This window comes from Camelus dromedarius, chromosome 4, assembly GCF_036321535.1.
Source record: "Camelus dromedarius isolate mCamDro1 chromosome 4, mCamDro1.pat, whole genome shotgun sequence".
In the NCBI taxonomy this organism is placed as follows: Eukaryota; Metazoa; Chordata; class Mammalia; order Artiodactyla; family Camelidae; genus Camelus; species Camelus dromedarius.
Genome location: NC_087439.1, coordinates 88,742,262 through 88,763,755, shown reverse-complemented (window position 1 = coordinate 88,763,755; position 21,494 = coordinate 88,742,262). Strand labels below are relative to the sequence as shown.

The 21,494-nt window shown below is 40.2% G+C and overlaps 1 protein-coding gene across 2 annotated transcripts in view; it reads left to right on the top strand.

Annotated features, from left to right (window-relative positions):
- The window catches only part of SPHKAP (SPHK1 interactor, AKAP domain containing), a 136,603-nt gene extending 125,075 nt beyond the window's left edge, over positions 1–11,528 (top strand). For both annotated transcript variants that reach the window (XM_031452323.2, XM_031452322.2), the window contains 3 exons: positions 840–892; positions 985–1,169; positions 9,670–11,528. In XM_031452323.2, coding sequence (XP_031308183.2) covers positions 840–892; positions 985–1,169; positions 9,670–9,813 — 382 coding nt within the window. In that variant the 3' untranslated portion in view covers positions 9,814–11,528. The remainder of the gene's footprint in view (positions 1–839; positions 893–984; positions 1,170–9,669) is intronic.
- The last annotated feature ends 9,966 nt before the right edge of the window (positions 11,529–21,494 follow it).

Here is a 21,494-nt window from a genome sequence, read left to right as displayed (position 1 = left end):
ATGAAAATGCAGGACAGCCACGGGCTCCCCGAGGTGGCCACTCCCTTTCAGCTGTTGTGCCATATACTCTCATTTTAGAAGCATTTACTGAGTCCTCTCTCTATTTATAAGGCTCCCTAATAAGTAGTCATTATATGAAAACGCCTCAGATATTGAATGTGACTATATTTAACGAAATTCTCACTTCAGTTGTGTCTCTGTTTCTAAACCACCCCCAGCCTACTGCATCTTCCCAATAAAAAGAAAGAAAAAGAACATTTTCAACTGAGATATTTTGTTGTACAACTTAAGTCCTAAAGTTTGAGATTCTCTTTTCCATTATTTCAAGTCAAAAAACCATATATATGTAGAAAAATATTTTCCTCAACTAAAATGCAAATTTATGTTGCTATCATAGTATAGAAAAAAAATCACTGTATCAAGAAAGAAATATTTGGTCCTTTAAATGACACGTAAAATACAGGAGAAGGCTATGCCCTCAAATCATACCTAGTTTCTTACAAAGTCCTTCCTTGACTGTTCAAACACGTGGAGGTTTATGGAAGGGAGGTTGAGAAAAAGAGAGGGCATTTCTTAGCGTCTCCCACACCCATTATCCCAACTAAAACCATGCAGTTTATATGTCCTTTTTTTAGGGGCAGGGTTATTTATTACAGACCTAGTAGTCCTATATAATAGCCATGTTGTTATTTCCCTAGTAACACTTTATTCTACAAAAAAATGATAAATATGTGAAACTCCAGAAGCTTTTAGACCAATAAGACCCATCGCTTCATCTTCCATTTACAGCTTATTCTTCCTAAACATTACCAACCATATACTGTTGTTTTCTCCCAAAGTGAATTAGTAGAAGAAAAGGAGATTCTTAAAGGACAGTCAGAAAACATAGAGGGTAAGCCACGTTCCCGTAATTTTGAGACACAATTTGCCTGTGGTATTCCCCCCCGGAAAGCATAGTAAGGCTGCGGTTGTGTCTGTGCTCAGGAAGTGCCCCTGGAATGCCTGTGGGAGCCGCCAGCCGCCAGGGGAGCCTGCTGGTGATCAACTTTGACCTGGAGCCAGAGTGTCCTGACGCTGAGCTTCGAGCCACTCTGCAGTGGATCGCTGCCTCCGAGCTCGGGATCCCCACCATCTATTTTAAGAAATCTCAGGAAAACAGAATCGAAAAGGTACCACATTCCCTGTTTGGATATCATAAGGTTCTGTGTTTTTGTCACTGCTTGAAACTCAGTAAATGCCCAGTTAACTATTTATTCTTGAACTTTTCACCTTAAAATTGTGACTAGAACTTTGAAACCTCCCACCTGCATAAATATAACCATAATAATTATTTCTTTGGCCGCAAGTTTGTCTCAGCTACTTCGTATTGATGAGAAAGTGAACTGAGGAGATGGGATCTTTTTCAGAGTCTGCTATATTTGTGTGTATTTCCTTGCTCTGGAAACCTCTTTATAACACTCATTTAAATAAAAGGTCAAGGAGGAAAGGCTTGATAAATAGAAACCGAAGTGAGGTCACACTGATAATTAAAACACACTGTGGCATGGCGTCAAAGAGAGGCATTTTAAATTCCCTACAGAACAGATTTGCATTGGATGGACTTTCTCATTATTATTCTCCACCTACCAGAAATATGAAGCTAAGGAATAGATCCTTGGCCAGCATCTAATTTAATAGCAACTCTCATTCTAATTCCCTTTCTCTAGGATCTACCTTCTACTGCTGTTGAATTTCAGTTATTCAGATTAAAGAAAAAATCAATTTGCCAATGTCTTCATGCTAAATTTTCCATAGTTTACAAGTATGCTTTTTTAAAAAGTCAAATTAATAATAACTTTGTTATATTAGTTTTCTAGTGCTGTGTTACAAACTGCCACAAATCTACTAGCTTAAAACAACAATACTCAACTCTGTTGCCAGAAGTTTGAGTGAATTCTGTGCTCTCTGCTCACGGATTTAAAGGCAGAAATCAAGATGTTAGTTCAGCTGGGAACTTATCTTGAAGCTGTGGAGAGAAATAAGTTTCTGTACCTGTTCCAGTTGTTTTCTTAATTCAGTTCCTTGTGGTTGTAGGACTGAAGTCCTGGTTCCCTTGCTATCAGCCAAGGTTCACTCTCAGCTTCTAGAAGCTGCCCACATTTCTTATCATGTGGCCCCTCCATGTTCTCATGCTGTCCATCTTTCTCACTTCTTTGCCACTAGCCAGAGAAAACATTCTGCTTTTAATGGATTCATGCAATTGGATTAGGTTTGCCACATAGTCTATCTTTTGATTAACTAAAAATTAACTAAAGATTCCTTTTTGCCATTTAAGGTAACATAATCAGGGCATAATTATCTCATTCTATTCATAGTACTGGGGATTAGGACCAAAAATCTTGGGAAATGATTTAGGATACTGCCTATCGCTGCCACTGTGCATTCTTTTAATGTCTTACTGTCACAAAGTACTTCCCCATATTTATTACACTTGATCACGACAACCCTATGAGTAGGACAGAATGGATATCATTGTCCCTTTTTTGACTGATGAGCAAGTCAGGACTCGGAGAGACTGATCCACAAGAGAGTCCTCAGACAATGGCAGCTGAGTCTAGTCCTGGCACCCAACTTTCTCCACAAATACCTCTCAGTAGTGTGTCTCTCCCAAGTTAAACTGCCTTGGAGTTACAATCTAGATTTTTTGAATGTGTAGTTACATTTTAATTCTCACTGCCAAAATCTAGCAGCCTGAAATGAAATGTCCTTTACCCTCTTGCGCAGGCACATGGTAATTAGAACAGCTTCTCTATGTCTGCCTCACCAGCCAATGGGATTGTCTCCTAGAGAAATCAAGAAGGAGTCCTAATTTGTCTTCCACACCCTCTTCCACGTCAACCTCTTTCTCCAACCAGTAATTCATATTTCCCTTCATGCCTAGACTGCCTACAATTCCACACCATCTGAATCTAGATACCATCCTATACTTGTCATACTTTTAATTGCAAGGTGATGAGACGTTCACTACTTGATAAATTCTCCTTCCATCTTACCATCCAGCCTGCCCAGTGGGAAGGGTGCCATCAAAGAGCATTTCACGTTGACCCCTCCCTCCTGCCGTACACAGTCCCCAAGATCCCCATCACGGGGAAGAGAAATAGAACGTTCTCAGCCAGAGTACATGCTCAGGTTCCTGGAAAAATGAAAGGCAGGTTGGTTCCCAGCTATTTCACCAGCCTCTCCCTGAATAAAAGCATCACATGGTATATTTTCAGATGGTCTCTTAATGGAGAATATTTTTTATACAATTTACCATTTTGAAGAAACAACGCAACACTCTCTGTGAATATGTCTCATAAATTCCCATTGGATGAAAGGACAAGGGATGTGTCACTAACACCTCAATTGTGTAAATGATGCTTTGACTTGATATGTATTTATCCCCACTGATTTTCAGTTCTCAGTGAGGATGCCTGTCTTTGCTCATAGCTATTTTTCTAAGAAAACAAATGTTCCACTAGTGTTACCAAGATAACATTAAGTGATGTTTCACTCCTTCTATTTAGCATCAGCTCAAGGAGCTTATTTCTAAGTAACATCATTTTAGGGACTGGATCTTCCAACTTTCTTTCAGAGTCAATTAAAGTTCTTTCCACAGAGTGACTTCTCCACCAATGGGCACTGCCTGTACCCAGTTTTGTGGCAGAACTGGCTAAATAAAGCATACCCTTATGCAAAATTTTGACATCCTTTTTTTTTTATCAATAGTGCATTTGGAGATTCTTTCTGATTGCTTTTTAATTAGCCAGGAAGTTAAGGGGCCATTTTCCAGTGATGTGGAAGAGACACTGGCTTCCCTCTGGGGACGCTGTGTCGCTTGAAAGCAGCAGCGTCTCATTAGCTCCTCATCAGCTCGGAGAAGGTTAAAGAAATGTCTCTGTTAAGTTCAGCAATGACATTTCCCTGCTGTCACTAGAGTCTGAAACACCATTCACAGATGTTACCCTGAGTTCCTATTTGTGTAAAGGGTGAATTTTTTTGGATAAATTAATTTAGCCATCACATCTCCCTGGATGGTATTCTCAACTTAATAACCCTCCTGCCTTGTGAAAAAAGCAGGTGTGAGCTAAAGGGAAGAGGATGTCATGAACCAAATACTAAAGCAACTCATCTTTCCCACCACTGCCTGTGAACTTGGCCTTGGAGCGGAAGGCACTTCATGTCAGCTTTATAACTATGCCCAGCCTTATTTCAATTCAAAAGGCAAATTTCAAGCCTTCTGGTTCCCCAGTGTACTGTTACTCCTCTCTGATAAATGACACCTTCATTTCCAAGCTCTCTCCTTCAATGTTCTGTCTAATCATTAAAATGCTAAGTCCACTTCAGTGTCGTACATTCAGAACATTCATCAAAAGTTTATCAAACATGGACAACATGCCAAGTACTGTGCTATGGGGAGACAGGGAACAAAAGAGATGAAATGTTCTACCCTTTTGGAGTTCACATTCAGGTTCAGGAGGAACCCAGGTAGAGAGAACTTAAACCAAGGGTTTGTAAAGACTGAATGTGAAATGTGCTGGGAGCTTATTCTGGACAAGGGAAATGAGAAACACACTGAAATAGTACATCTCACCCTGTGACCATGAGCCAAATACACAGAATCACCTGGGACACTTATTTACAATTCATATTCCTAGGCCCCTTCTTAGAACCCACTTTCTAAGAATGGGGCCCAGAAACATGCATTTTTAATAAATTTCCTCAAATGCAGTGATTCTGATGAACACTAAAATTGGAGACTCCCTTCCATAAGAAATATCTTACAGGAGAAGCAGAATTTGAGGTGGCTTTTAAATATGTTCAATTCCAAAGGAAATATTGCTAAGAATCCTAACACCTGAAAATTTAAAACAGTTTGTAAATTTAATTCACAATGACCTTGACATCAATTAAATTTAATCTAATTTAAGTCAGAAAAAACAATGAGGGCAATTTGGAGATATATATATATATATATATATATATATATATCTCAGTTGACTAATTGTTCTGCTTTTTTAATCCAAAGCATTATTTCTCTCCAGCTCTTTTACTTCTGTTTAAATTCAGTGAGCTCCTGTGAGCTGGAATGGGCTGGTCTCACAGCAAATCCAGTACCCTTCTCATCTTTAAGCCTGTTTTGAGAATTATTTCCTTTTCTTGAAGGCAGCACATAGAACAGAATGTGCAAAGAGAAACAGATGTATACTTACCTTCCTAAGAAAGTGGGGTTCAGAAAAGGAGTCACCTCACTTTTAATTTCTTCTTCCTTTCCACGTGCAAAGTCGTGGAAAGGGAAAATGTTGATGGCATTTGCTGTTAACCTAACTTTCCCAGAAGAACTACACTTGAAGTCTCAGATTTGAAAAAATACATGACAAATGAAGGAAAAATAAGGAAGATTTGGATACTGTAACAGCTCAGGCTGCTGTAACAAAAGATCGTAAACAACAGACGTTTGTTTCTCACAGTTCTGGGGGCTGGGAAGTCTGAGATCAAGGTGCCAGCAGATGCATTTCCTGGTGAAGGGCCTCTTCCTCTCCGTGTCCTTGCATGGCAGAGAGAAAGCTCTAGTGTCTCTTCCTTTTCTTATAAGGATGTGAAGCCCCATCCCCAGGACCTTATCTAAATCTAATTATTTCCCAAAGGCCCCACCTCCTAATACCATCATATTTGTCTTTTAGGGCTTCAGGATATGAATTGTGGGGCGACACAAATATTCAGTCTATAACAGATACTGTCTCTTCATTTGTGACTGTAAGAAACATGTCTGTCTTGAACTGAAATCTTTTGTCATGGTTCTCAAATACAGTGTGACTAGAATAACTTGGGGAGATTTTATAGCCCCTAGTGCTCTGGGCAGTTAAATCAGAATCTCATCTTGGGATAAAACCCAGGCACTGGGGTTTTCTCAAGGTCCCCGGGGGTTCTAGGGTACAGCCAAGGCTGGGAATCATGACTCTCTAGGCCATCACCGCAGGAGCAATATAAAGTCCAGCTCACTTGTGCTTAATGAAATGGAATTCTGCCTTGAAGCCAAGGAAGGTAGCTGCTTTCAGAAATCGAAGTTGAATTTTTCCAAAAACCCACACAACTTGCAACAATATCCATGGATTCCACCACATAATTTTGTAAACAATTAATCTGCTTTAGTAAATGCACCTGAGAATATAAAATGCATCTACCATGTCTTACTTTTCTTCAAACAAGTCTAGCAATGATAATACCATCACAGGATGTCAATTCTTCTAGTTTCCTAAGACAAAACATTTGCTCAAGGAAATGCCAACCATGACACATGGGAAGGGAGCCTAATTATTACTGATTGTGAAATGGCAGGAAATAAATTTTTTTTATTTTGATTTTTCAGTGCATTGGGAAGAAAAACTCAGATACCTGACATACCAAAGCTGATTATGAAATTACCAAGTCAGTGACATGGACAGACAAAATGGAAGATCTAGGACCAACTGCTAAATAGGTTTTATAATGATGTGGTAATGAGCTAGAAATGTCCTTTTCTGCTTTCTTCACAAATGTAGTTTCATTCTTATCTAGATTTTTTTTAATGAAGGAAGAAAAGAAAGTTGTAAGACGTTCCTGCTCATCAGCCCCACAGATGTTTCAAGGTCTCAGAGTCTGAGATGAAGCCATCACAGCCTAAGAGCATGCTATATTTAGTGGGGCCAGATTATTTTTAAAAGTTGCTTTATTGGGATATCGTCCTGGATTTAGAAATCACGAGACAGATTCTAGCGTGTGACAATTCCACAAACTACTAACAGAGGGGAATAGGTGGTAGGGCATTTTGACAACTTTGGGCCAGTCAGCAACATCCTATGGTCATCACCACACTGGGAGATCCTCCTTCAGGAGGCCCCAAATAGATGGAAAGTAGCTACTGTTGGGCTTGCAGAAAGATCTAAAGCAGGCAGCCTTCTGGGAAAGGTTTAGCAAATACTGGCATCTGCTCTAGAATGATTGTCTCTAAGAACAAAGGCTCAGAGATAAAAGCTGGGAATAATATGGCGGCCCAGTGAGCCGGTGTGTACAGAAAGAAAAAAATAAAAGTTCCACGTCTAAGTTTATATTTCTGTGTAGTTTATATTGACTGCATCTAAGACATGTTAAGGAAGAGGAAGTACCCTCAAAGGATAAGTCTGGCCTAAGACCACTGATGACCTGGAGGGAAAAGTTGGAGAGAAGGCAGTGCTTATGAGCCTCTCTCAGTGAGACCCCACAAGCTTCGTGTTCAAGCCTTCTCCACTGGGAACACCTACTTTCCAGGCTTTCAGTAAGAGCTGGAAAATCCTGATTAACCAAATCATGTGAAGACATCCTAGCCTTTCTCCCTTTTTCTCTGAGGCCTCTTGTTTTTACCCCTTTGTCCAGTGGAAAACATGCCTGGGGTCTTTCTTACACACCAAGATACACATAACAGCTCACAAAATTATTTTTATGCATCTCCATAAATTGCCAATAACCCCTTGGAATGTTCTGAGGGTATTTGCATTTTGAGCAAAGCCTTAACTTAAAAGATTAAGCTCTCTAAAATTTTAGGAATCTGACAGACAGAAGGCTAGAAAAGAGTTGTGAGGGGAAATCAGACAACTAGTAGTCTCTGAAGTTCTGTCACTGGGACTGATAGAGCTGACTGGAGCTAACCTTCCATGGCTGTTGTAGTGACCAGGGAAGAGAGGTTGGGAGCACCCACCCCCACAATATACAGGCCTCCTCTCAGTCCCAGTGTGACGAGACAGATGCCCCACGACCAGTTTTTACTCTGCTCTTTGCCTGCTACCATTTCCCCAGTCTAGGCTCTGCTCAGCCTTTGCCTAGATCCACGGCCTCCAACTATTTTTCAGAGCATCCCATCAATAGAACATTTTTGAAGAAGCAGCCTCAAGATGTGCATGTCAATTTTTTAAATTATATATGTGCAAATACATTATATAAAACTCAAGAATGAATAGACAAGGCTCATCTTCAGGGATTCTGGATATGTCTCCATATTTCAAATAGTCTTCTTGACCAGTTTGAATGCATTTGCCTCATGTTTAGTTGTTCATTTCTTCTGTTATTTAACACATATTTACTGAGCCCATTAGGTGCAGGCACGAGATGCTAAGAGGTGGCTGAGATGATGTCCTTCCCTGAGACATGACTATCCATAGTGTAGTTGCCATCAACTTCCCATTGGTCTCCCTTTTTACATCATCTTGAAACTCTTTGAGATAATGTTTATATTTGCATGTATTAAAAGTGAAGCATTTCATTTTCCAGCCTGGAAAATTGCTTTATTCTAACTAAACCCACGCAAGGCAAGTAAGCACAATAATGTGCTGATTTCTATAACTGTGCAGTCATTGGTGCCATTACAGCTGGGAGAAGAAACATAATTTAATAGTAGTTCTCTGTAAGACAACGTCTCAGTAATTGGAATAATTAACACAGTCAAACTGAAGAGAGGGGAAAAGACAAAAAAAAAAATAGCATTCCAATTTCTGACTGATCTTGAAAGTCTGAGCAAATGCAAAAAGAGCAGAGCAAAGAAATTCTGAGAGGAAACATTGAAGAAACAGTAACCGAACTTCACCCCTCATCTTTTTTAGCAAAGAAGTTTTTCTTCCTCATAAAACTGTACCAGATTTCCAACCTCCTTTCTCCCAGTATTCCAAATAAATATCAATGTCTTATTTTCCTTCCACAAAAATACACAGAGTGCTGTAGCACAAAGAGCCTCTGGCTGGGGTGCAAAAAGACCATGCATCCTACTGCCGGCTTCTCATCTCACAAGCTCGCAATATTTCACCTTTAAATGCCTGCTTTATAGGGTTGTTGACACAATTCAATGAGACACATGTGTGAAAGTACTTCCTACAGGTTTTGGTTCTTAGTAACTGTTATTTTTCTTTAAAAGTATCTGACGAAGGAGTTTTAGAAGCCTTCACGCTGGGCTTTATCCCATAGTTTCATGAAAGGAATAATCTATAATGATTTCCCCATCTTCCAAATGCTTCAGCTGACAATTTACCTACAGTCAAAAACTTTCTAAGTTGTGGCCAGTTGAAGTTGATACCGTTAACCAGGTGACAAATCTGGGATGTTTCCTCAATCTTTCCTTTTCCTGTTCCAATGGAAAGCCAATGTCTCTTGAAACTCGATGATGAAGGAGGAAATTTTTCAAGGTGGAATGGGGAACTAGTAAGTAACCCTACCCAAAAGTTCAGCATTTGATTTATTTGTCCTAAATGTATACATCCAATGAGAGATTATTTGTGACACAGATAGAAAGAAGTGGGAGCCACACTACACAGTCCTGTTAGAGAGAGTCTAACCCAGAGAAAAGCAGCTCTGAGGAAACTCTTGAAATATCTAAGAGATGAACTCTTCAAAGAAGAAGAATTCCATGTAGTCTCCCCAAATCAATGGGTGGCAACTGCTGTGAGGAAAATTTCAGTTCGGTTAAAAGAACTCTCTAATAATCCGAACTGCCTTAAAAGAAAGTAGACTGTCCTAGAATGTCATCCTCTGTCACTAGAGATATTCAGAAATAACCTGGAGAGTCACTGGCTTTGGAGGAATGATTGGACGAGATGACTTTGAGGGTTGTCTGTGATGCGTGAGTCCTAACTCTGTGCTTTACTTCAGTTTCTAGACGTCGTGCGGCTGGTTCATCAGAAGTCCTGGAAAGTGGGGGATATCTTCCATGCAGTTGTTCAGTACTGCAAGATGCACGAGGAGCGGAAGGCTGGGGTCCCAAGTCTCTTTGACTGGCTCCTGGAACTGGGATAGGGCAGCGGTGCCTTGTAGAGTGTTCCTTTCCTTCGTTCCAGCTTAGATTGCCGTGGTTTGCAACTTCCTCAAAAACATCACATTACATTAACACAGCTGTTAAAAAACCTGCTATTCAAGTCTACTGCACATGGAATGAATCTGAGGAAAAGCAAAATATAGGTCTGCACAAATCAACACAACCTGTATGTGAGTTCAAAAGAGCTTGTATTAGAATGGCCGGGAAAACAGAAAATTTAATGGGCCCAAATGAAAAACTTGTAACTAGGCCCAAACTCCAGGAAAGTTGCACTTGCATATTGTTAATAATATAAATAGTATGTAATTTCTCCAATTATGTGAATCAACTGGAAACAAAGTCACTGGTCAAAATAATTTTGTAAACTAAGTTGTAATCTTTATTTTACTTTTTTGAGTGGGTTGAGGGTCTGTTGGCTCTGGTAAACACTTAAGATATGGGTGAGAAATTTCCAAATTTTTGATATAAAAGCTTTCCAGTTTCAGACCATTATCAATGGATATTAACAGAAATGCAAGAGTATATCCATGTCCTCTACTGAAGTGATTTCATTTATTCATGACAGTCCACTGATAAATATTTCACATCTCCCAACAGTATCTGTATTCCTAGCTAATCAGAAAACTACTGCTGTTCAGCTGAGAGAGAGAAAGATCAAAGACTGTCTTGTTTCCATCCCGATATTACATGAGTAACATGATTACAAAACTCTCATCCTAAGGGAATGCTTTCTTACAAAAAAAGTCTTGTGATAAAATCTGCTTGTATATTAAATTATACCAAATATAAACTTTTTGTTTATTTTTACTATAAATTATGAAGAGACTATCTTAAATAATATATTGAGTTAGCCTTCAAGGTTCATAAAGTATGAAGAGATTATTGTCTTAAGTCATGTATTGGCGCTTGAACTCAGTGGTTTCATTATAAACGTGTTGGTACCCGTATGGCAGACCTGCTAGTCAGATGACATTTATAATGATGGATACAGGATTTGACATAGCCAGTTAGGAACACAGACTTCCTGAGTTAAGGATACTTGCAGTTTATTTGGGAAAAAGAAAATCTTTTCACATTTAAATATTTTAATCACAGAGATTTACTCCTGAAAAACAAAGGTATCTAAGTTTTCCCTAATAAGTCTTCTTTCTCGCCAACTAAGTCAGCTAGACTGGCTTTTATTTTCTTGATCAAAGAAAGTGTTCATTAAAAATTTCCTGAGATACTATGCTTTTACACTATTTTTTAAATTGTGAAGTAATTTTAACTGTGAACAAGGCCCCATGCCATCAATTCTGGTCTTGTGTGTCATCAACATCTTGAAAAATGTCAGGAAAGCTTCATTGTAAGCCATATTTCCTCCCTACCACCCATGTCAGGAATCCTTTCCAGTATTCATTGAGTATTTATTATTAAAAGAAATAGTCCAAATTTAGGTTATGTGTCTAATATGACACATAAAACAAATGTCAACTTTTAACATTTATCCATCATCTCAAACCGGAAGTCCTTTGTGGTACTAAACGGGAGAAGATATATTTATTTTTTAAACAACTCCAGAATATTGTGTGTAGACTTCTGTTGTGCTTGAATGAATGTTTACTTATCCTACAAAGCACAAATACTTAATTGTAACCATGTGATGAAATTATACATGTTGAACCTAAAGTTGCAAACTAATCAATAAATTTTTGTTGCCAAATCATGGATGATTTGTTTCTCCAAAAGCTTCACACCTCTTAGGAAAAGTAGTCACAGTGTGATTGGATGGAGGTAGATGTTCGTCGGACTGTGTATCTTTCCACCTTCCACTAAGATTCCAGTACAATCCCTCTTGACATTTTCTGAACTGTCTCCAGCTCCTGCTGCCCCACCCCAACACGTTGCATTCACTTGCCCTTTGTGAGCACACGGGTTGATGACACATGGGCACACTGTTGCCCGAGGCATGGAGCCCTGTCTTTGAGAATGTCAAGAGCAAGACTGTTACCATCAGAACTCCTCTGATTACTGAATAAATAACATTGAAAAATAAATGAACTTAATCCTGGGAGAAATGAATTTTCCAGATTCAGCAAGGAGGTTTTGGCAAGCCTTTGAGTTGGAAGAAAGTGACCTCCACTAGCATCTTACTGAAGTCCACATCTGGTCCTCTTCTAATGAATCTGGAAATAGAGGGCAGCCATGTCATGAATCTCCACAGTGTTAATTCACCAGCATTTTACAAATGACTGCACCCTCTGGGCTCCTTGCTCAGGTCTATATGAGTTATTTGCGTGCAGAAAGAAACCATGGCCTCAATTTTGCAGGTAAGAAAATTGCGATTCAGAGGTGTGAGGGGACCTAATCAAGGTATCCAAGAATAATAAGAAAAATAACAAGAGCAACTAAGACTTACTGAGCATTCGCTTCGTGCACCAGGGAACATTAAGTGCTCTCCATGTATTAACTCATTCAACCTCCCCAACAGCCCTATGAGGTAGGAGGTGTTATTATCATCTCATTATTGGAGAATCTAGCCCAGGGCAAGAAGAAGTAGCTTGCTTAAGATCACAGAACTAGAATCAGGCGGAGCAGAATTCATTCCAGATTAACACCAGAGACTGCACTCTTAACTTGTGCTGCGAGGTTGTAAACTGGCATAAACTGGAGGCATGAGAAGTGAGAGGGGTCAAAGGATAGACAAGCAGAGTCACAGACCACAAATCATCTTCCACCGGTTCAATCGTATATTTTCTCAGTTACCATTACTCCCCCAAAATACGGAGAGAGAACAATGAACAAAACTTTGTGTTACTTGACACTGATAGCAATTAAGGCTGGAAAAGTGGAGTTGATGACTATTTGGAAGACTGGTTTAACTAGTTAGTGTCCCCATGCAAAGAGACTGTACTTCTAGACCATTTACATAGGCCTCCTCAAGGCAAATACTTCATTTACCTGCAAAATGTAAAGGTGTCCTCAACCTGGATTAACACACCAGGCTGTAGGATGTTTTCCAAAAGTGTAAAATTGCAATAAAAATTTTCTTCTTAAATCACCAAAAAGGAAAAAAATGCATGTTTGACTTCTTTCATAATGCTTTCAGAAGCATTTTTAAAATGTTATGTTTAATTTTTTAAATGTTATATTATAATGAAACATTCCCAACCAGTAACGCTGCACCGTTCAACTGTTCCAAATCAAAGTTAGTGAGCTAAAGAGCAGAATTGTTCAACGAAGCACAGAGGAAGTGTGCGCCAGCCAAATTTTCAGCATAGGAAGAATGAACATCACAGACACACACACCAGGAGATGTATTTTAAATTCTGTTTTTAGAGCTTGACTCCGGAAGGCAGCAAGAGAAAAGAAAAAATAAATAAAATAAAAGGAGGGTATTTTCAGAGTAACAAATGCTGAGGCTGACTCATGATGGGCCTGGGAGTTAAAGACATCTCTCTTGAGGCAGGCTAATGGAGAGAAGGACAGGGGTGATTAAGTGACCGCGGCACACAGGCCTGTTGGTCATCAGTTACATGCTGGAAGTGACACCTGTCCCTTCCCTATCTGGGCATGAGTGACTCCCACTGACTGTGAGGAATGGAGGGGATCTTTGGCATGGAGCAACCCAAAGGAAATTGGTCAACACTGCCCAGGGCAACCTGGGTCATTGCCAAATGGAAGCAGATGATGGTCTCATATGGTGGCCCTACGTAGTGGAGAGATTTGGTGACCTAGTCAGCAGTACCCCTTCTCACGCTCTCTACTTGATTTTACGTAGGAATTCACCTTTCTCTACATAACCCGTGTGAGGTAGGAGAAGCCGATTCCATCCCAGAGCACGGATGAATGCAGGTTGGACTAAGCCCATTGGAGCCAGGCTTCCTTTGTGAGAATCCTTATCAGTTTAGGGGTAGATTTGGGACCTAAAATTGCCCAAACTGAAGGGAAGGGATTATATAGAGGTTCTCTCCCTCTCTTTCTTTCTCTTTATCTCTCTCCAACTCCTGACAAAAACTGAACAGGAAAACATTTCCCTGGCTGCTTCCGGCAGCCAACTTGCCAATGTAAATGGTTTATTAAACAATCTGAATTACATGAGGCAAAAAGAAACATGACGCATTTTTAAATTTTTTCAACTATTAGGCCAGCTGTGTTTTGTTAGGTACTTTCTGCCGCCCTGTTATGAATCTAGGGCAGATCCCATAGCTTCCGGTCTCTTTAATTACTCAAATCTCCAGCCAGTCTAATCCAATTTACAGCCTGGCTCTTGTGTGCGGTTTAAAGCTCATATTCCCTTCTGCTAAGCACCAGCCAGGCTTCGGCCTGAGGAGCTTGAACTGGGAAAAGGGACAGTGTCTGCTATTTTTTGTTCTTCCTCCCCTACTTTTTCTGGTTCTATCTTTATCAGTGTTGGGCACTGGGGGAGGGAAAGGAAGCAGGGAAAAGATTCCTTTCTTTATCTGAAAGTGACACTGTAATTCTCTGTTGACCACGATTGCTTCTCTAGTTAATACCACCCCATTAGAAAAGCCCTTCTTGGGGAAGGAAATCAAACATCTGCTTTCCCCATAGGATACAGATGTGAATGTTTTGGAAGGCCCTGTGGTGTCACTGTAAACATTTCTCTGAATAGAAGACACACTGTAACTCCAGCTTTACCTCTTCCTCCTGCAGCCAATGACCCACCCCCATATGGCCTCTCTCTCTCTCTCCTGCTCCCATCCATTCAAGCATCTTGCTCCTGGTTCCCAGTACCCGATAGGCAATCCCATGGGTAGGGTACCAGCAAAATAGCTCAAGCACAGTCACCTACTGCAATGTCTGCAATAACCCTAGGCAGCCAATCAAAAGAGTAAGTAAATCAGATCCCTTCCTTATGGAGTAATCTTGGTTAACTTTGGTGACTCTTCCCATGATTTCAAGGAAGTGGGGGGAGTACCCTTCCCACAAAGGGGAGATGGAAAAGGGCACAGGATGGATGAAGTGGCTTAAAAAATACAGCTCTGAAGTTCTCATTTCTAGAGATCATTTTTGGGCAGAGAAACAGTGACAACCAAGAGAGAGAGGATTTCAAAACTGGCTAGTCAAGAAGATGCCTGTCCCTTTCCTTCTCCCTCCCTTCTATGCCAATTTGTTGGAATAATTAAAACCAAGGAAACAGGACAAGCTACATACTTTGCAGGCCTCATTGCAAAATGAAAATGCAGAATCCCTTGCTTAAAAATTACTAATATTTTCAAGATTACAATAGCAGAGCCTTAAACCAAGTGCAAATCCTTTCTAAGTGTGAAGCCCTGTACGGCTGCCAAGGTTACATGACCCAGTGGGTCCAGAAGGCAAAGTATCAAGCCAAAAATGACTATTCTTGAGTCTTGATATCTCATGGAGTTTGCCTTGTTAGGTGTTAGACTTCCTTGGGTTGCATCATGCCTTCCTTCTTCTTCATTTCACCCTTTTGGAATAGAAATGTCTATCCAATGCAGGCCCTGCCATTGTATTTTGGAAGCATGTAACTTGTCTGGTTTCACAGGTCCACAGCTGGAGAGGAATTTTGCCTTAGGATGAATCTTGCCTCGAGTATCATTCATATCTGATTTAGACTACATTTAGATGAGACCTTGGACTTTAGACTTTGAAGTTGATGCTGAAATGAGTTAAGGCTTCTGGGTCTCACATAAATGTCTTTCATGTGAGAAGGACATAAATTTGACGAGGTTAGGGGCAAAATGCTTAGATTGAATATCTGTCCTCCCCAGATTCATAGATTGAAGCCTAAATCTCCAATGTGATGACATTTGGAAGCAGGGCCTTTGGGAGCTAATTAGGTCATGAGTGTGGATCCCTCATGAATGGGGTTAGTGCCCTTATAAGTAGAGACATGAGGGAGATAATCTCTCTCTCTGCACTCCACGTGAGGATTTAATAAGAAGATGGCCATCTGCAAACCAGGAAGCATCCCCTTGCTAGACACCAGATCTGCTGGTGTCTTGAGTGTTGAACTTTCAGCTCCCAGAACTGGGAGAAACAAATGTTTGTTGTTTGAGCCCCCCAGGCTATGGCATTCTTCCAGAACAGCCCAAACGGACTAAGACAACGTCAAACTTTGACGTTCGCCTCTGTCTTTCCACCATAGCACACGCTCTGGGACAGCGATAGAGCACTGGACAGGAGTAGAGTTACCGTGAGACAGCTTGAGGGGTCAGCTGGGGAATAAGTGATTTTGAGGTTCTATGTTGCCTGTGGTTTAAATCCCAGATCAGATTTGGAAAAGCAAAAATGGAAGAGGTGTTGGGAAGATAATTTTAAGCAAAAAGAAGAGAGCAGGCAATAGGATGGGGCCTCAAAGCCAAGATAAGAGGGCGCAGAGATGGGAGAATGGAGGACTTAATGATCTGGAAGTGGTTGGAGTCAAAATTTGGAAGACCTTAAATATACAACTAAGATGTAAGGTCCATCCAAGTGGGGTGGTGTTTTATGCGCATCTGTTCTGAAAGTAGGTTAGTTGTATTTTCTAGTATTCTAGTGTTCTGATTACAGGCAAACTATTGCTAAAATTCCAGTACACATAGTAGCTTTAAACATGATGTGGATTCTGTGATACAAGTCGTACTTTGATAAATGAGAAGCTCCTGGTAGTGTCTGCTTCCCTCACGATAAGAAAGGACCACAGACAAAGGAATGCTGGATTTGCAATAAGAGAGTCTAGCCTTGAGACTCATTTGCCATTGACCATCTGTGCATCTTTGGAAAAATTGTTAACCTTTCTGAGCCTCAGTTTATTTGTCTATAAAATGAGCATCAATATACATTTATTACAGGGTTGTTGATATTGGATTTGACGGCGTTCACAGACATGCTTTGTAAGCAGAAAGGCGCTATCCAAGATGCAGTGTCTTCCTATATTCTTGGCTCTGTTTTGGAAAGGTCACACCCAATTGATGTCTGCTTCAAAAAATGGCATATAAGTCTGCACAGGCAGAGTTAAAACAGGCTAAAGTATTTATAAATCTAGTTTTTAGCTGGGCAAAGCATACTTCTGACAGGTGATTCTCAGGGGAAGCTTTCAAGTGTCAAGCCCATGGACCCATGAATAGAACCCATAATTGAGGGTAGTCAACTTTAGCTTGAAGCAGAGTTGCTGAAATCCTGGAGAACGTAAGTTTTTTTTAATGAAACTTTTATGTAATACTTCTGTGTTTGTACACTCTGATTCCCTGTATTTTCCCAGTCTCATATCTCAGCTCCATGAAAATACAGGTTTCTACTTTATTTTAAAAGAGTGTTGATAGAGAATCAATTATATAACTACACTTCAGTGTGACAAAATTATAGTCTGATTCATAATTATAGCGGTTTTACTGGGTAGGGATTTTAGAATTTATTTACTCCAGCCTTAACAGTTCCTTGCCATTACTCCACAAGTGATCCATGATCTTAGAGAACCTACACAAACTGTTCTTTTTTTTTTTTCTGTTTGGAATATATATTCTCTCACCATGGACACTGAATAGTGGATCTTCTAGCATCTATTTGTCTCATCCCAATGACTCCCAGTTTCCAGCCTGCTTAAAGGGAAACTAGCAGCTGTCCAGCCTCCGTGGGTTGGCAGATGACCTCGGCTAAACCAGTCACTGCTTTCTGTTTCATTGGCCACAGTGGTTGATGTAAGAGTGGACATAGGACTGAGCCTAGAGAGTTAACCAAGGATTGGTTGACTATTAAGGTCTAACTAAGTGGATACATCAGGATAAATAGGCTTGTTTATTTCATTTAATTTTTCCATTTTTTAAAGTTATTCACTAGGTGTTTGTGGCATTTCATATGGTTCTATTGAATTGAGGTTTCCTAACATTTATTCCTTTCTAAATTGGGAAGATTATTCTGACAATCTTTTAAAATCAGTTTAATTAGTATTTTAGCACAGCAGTCAAGAATTTGATTGAGTATTTCTCCAAAGAATTCTTGTGATATCTCTCTGCGGAACAAAATGCACTTATGCCTGGCATCTCTCTTCTGGTAGGTAGTAGCAGCCTTGTAAATCAGTTGTGATAGATGCCTGATTAAGCCCCGTGAAGATCATACCAGACCAATTTGATCAAGTAATTGCAATAATTCATGACTCTTAAGAAGAGTTGTCCTTAGCATATATCTAGCTTTTTCTAATTTGATAAGGTGATTTAAAAAAAAAACAAAACAACCATTGGTTATTTGACATTCCTTCAATTGAGCAGAGCCTGTGTGCCCTGCACTTGAATCTGAGTGGGGTTCTGACATCTTCAAGCAAAAGTGTTCGGTAAAAGTGATGCTAATGCGACTTCCAAGATTAGATACTTAGATGACGTGGAGCTCTTGAGTACTCATGAGAGAGTCCAGCTGTCATATATAAAAGCAGACTAGCCAAAAATTACAAGGCTGGAGAGACCAAGTGGTGGCATTTCTGCTGAAAATCACAGTGAGCCTGGCCTTCAAGTCATCCAGAGCAGGCATCACACACCATGGAGCAGAAATTAATCATCCCTGCTGTGTCTTAACTAAATTCCTAGCCCACAGAATTTTTTAGCACAATAAAAGTTCTGTCTGCCACTAAGTTGTTTGTTGCACAGTTTGGTAACAGGAAGATTTGCCTTTATTCCCCTTCAAGGATACATTTTAAGATTTTTCTTCGACGTGCTTCAGCTTCTATATATCAAAATTTGCTTTTCTTTTTATTATATTTAAGATTGTATAACCTTGAATCTCTGGTGTCTTAAACAGTCCTGGAAGAGTCTCAGCCATTGTCGTTTCTGTACCATTTTCTCTCTCCTTTCTTTCCCTGTCTCCAATTAAACATGTCCGACCTTTACACTATGTTTTCTGTTTCTTACCCACTCTTCCAGTGTCTCTTCATGCTGGATAATTTCTTCTGATATATCTTCCAGTTACAAATTCTCTTTCCAGAATAAGTCTACTGTTAAACCCATCCATTGTGCTTAAATTTCCATTACAGTTTTTTGGTTGTAGAAGTTCTGGATTTTTTAATCTCTGTCACTTTTATAGTTTCCTGTCCCCTGTAGATATTTCCAAGTTTGATTTTTAAAATATATAAATATATTATATATATATATATATTTCTTTACACATAATAATCATAGTTGTTTTATGGTTTGTGTCTGATAATTTACTAGCTCTGAAGTCACACTGGGTCTACTGCTATTGTCTGTTGTTCTGCTGGTTCTCATTCATGTCATCTTGGTTCCTTCTACATCTGGTATTTTTCATAGCATTCTGGATATTCTTTTTGAAAATCTATTTGTATAAATAATTTCAGACTTACGATGATGAACTTTCCACTGAGTAGGATTTTTGCTTGCTCTGGCAGACACCTGAGTCTTTCAGTCCATGCTGCCTGAAGCTCATTTTGTATTTTATCCAGTTCTCTTTATTTGTTTCAGTGGTGGTTTGGTTCACACTACCCAGCTCACCATTACCTAAAGCATAAATTCAGGGGATGGTAGACTCACAGAGATCGGAATTCTCAAACTTCAAGATGCATATAATTCATCTGGTATCTTGTTAACTAGTGGAATTTTCAACAGGACTTCAGATTCTGATTCAGTAGGTCTAGGGTGAGGACCAGAATTCTACATCTTAACAAGGTCCCAGATGATGGAAATGCTAAAATTTGAATAGCAGAAAGGTAGATAACATGTGCAAAGCTGGATAGGAATAATGAGTGGAGTTGGTAAGATTTAAACTGTGGTTTGCCTTTCCACCTTGTTTCTTGTTCTGTGGTATAAGGGAGGACAATCATGTGCATGTGCAGGTTCACCATGCCAGGGCTCTGACTGAGGCACAGGGGATGCAGTGTGTTCCATAAAGTATCAGTTGAAAATCAGTGTTAAAGTAATCAGCTATATCAGTATTCATTCACTCAATTAGTCAATCAACAATCACTCAGTCATCAACTATTTAGAGCGTTCTATCACAACACATTCCAGAGAAGCACAGAGTTGAGAAGTGACCTGGCTCCTGGTGGTGGAACCAGCTTGCGGGGCAATGGGATCCTCTCCTGCGGTTGCTGATCTTTCCAGGCATGACTAAGGTTCTGAAAGGCAGCGTTCCAAGGACTTTGAGGCTTATTCCAAAGACATTTAGTCTCCGATATAGGAGACGGTTTCGTAAAAACTGTGGATATGTGCTTACTAGGTTTTTCTCCTCCTTGAACTTGTACCAGAGCCCTGGGGAGAGGAGGCAAAAATAAAGTTCCTCCATCATAAAAATACCTGAAACCCTGGGGAAGCAGCAAAGCTGCTTCGTAGCCCACACTGCAAACTGCAACACAGAGGCAGTACCAAAGGCTATCATCATCAAGTGAAGCGGAGCAGATCCTAAAAATGGAATAAGAGAAATGTCATCTATCACGTGAGGGAAAGGTGAGGGTCATGGTAGCAGGAGTTCGTCACCTCGCCTACATCCTGTCTTGGAAGAGGCAAAAGGTCTGACAGCTCCAAAATGGCCCAAAGAGACTTTAAAGTCTATTTCCTTGGTCTATTTTTCAAGTGCAGGCTTTCCGCTTTTTTCTCAACCTCTTCATTTCCAATGCCCTAGACTCTTTCCAGTCAAAGAGCGTCTCACTACCCAGAAGGACTTCTACTCAGAAAGTCCTCTAAAAGACTCTCAATCTTCTTTGCTCTTGATGGTTAATTTCTTTTTCCTCTGCCTTTATTCATGGCATTGTCCAAACCTTACTGCAAACCAACAGAATTATTCTCACCTGCACTGTCCGCTTTGAACTCATGTTCTTTCGTCCTGGTCTCTCTGAAAACCCCAAGCCAGGACCCGCGTTAGAAGGTTCCTTCTTCGCACCTGTGCTGCGCAGCAAAGCACTGTAGGTGAGAATCACACAATTACAACGAAGATGGCTACAACAAATCTGTAGTCTCTGACCTTGGCTTTCAGTGTTGCCCATCAGCCCTGTATGATTCCCTATGGTGATTATTTAAAAAAAAAATGTCAACATCCAATTCAGTCCATAAGCACCTCATTCTCAGAAGATGGCCCTATAGACCAAGGTATTGGGCATTAATCAGTCAGGCCTTGGTATTGCTGCTGCCCTGACATTCACAGCCAGGCCTTGGTGGTGTCAAAAACAGCTTCACAGAACATCAACTTCAGACAAGGCCAGTCTGTGCTCAGGATGGATCAAGACAAAAGAAAACCATTCCATTTCGTTGAACACAGACAAAATATGAATATTGTTCAAGCCACAAAAATGTGATAAGCCAAGCTTCCCCCTCTCCTAGCTGATATGAGTGGCCTCTGCCATGTGAGGTCACAGCCGGAAGACGACCATCTACAAACCAGGTAGCAGGTTCTCACCAAATATCGTATCTGCTTGAGACTTGATCTTGGACTTCCTAGCCTCTAGAACTGTTAAAAAAATAAATTTATGTTATTTATAAGCCACCCAGTCTATGGCATTCTCTTGCAGCAGACCAAACGGGCTAAGACTCAGTAAAAGCAAAATCACAGAGAAGGGAAGGTCTGGCACGTATTTGAGACCTGATGAGTGGTCCAGTTATTGGCGTTATCAGTCCACTCAGGCTGCCATGACAAAGCACCACAGGCTGGGTGTTCCAAACAACAGACCATCATTTCTTAGTGTTCTGGAGACTCAAGTCCAAGAGCAGCTCGCAGGTGA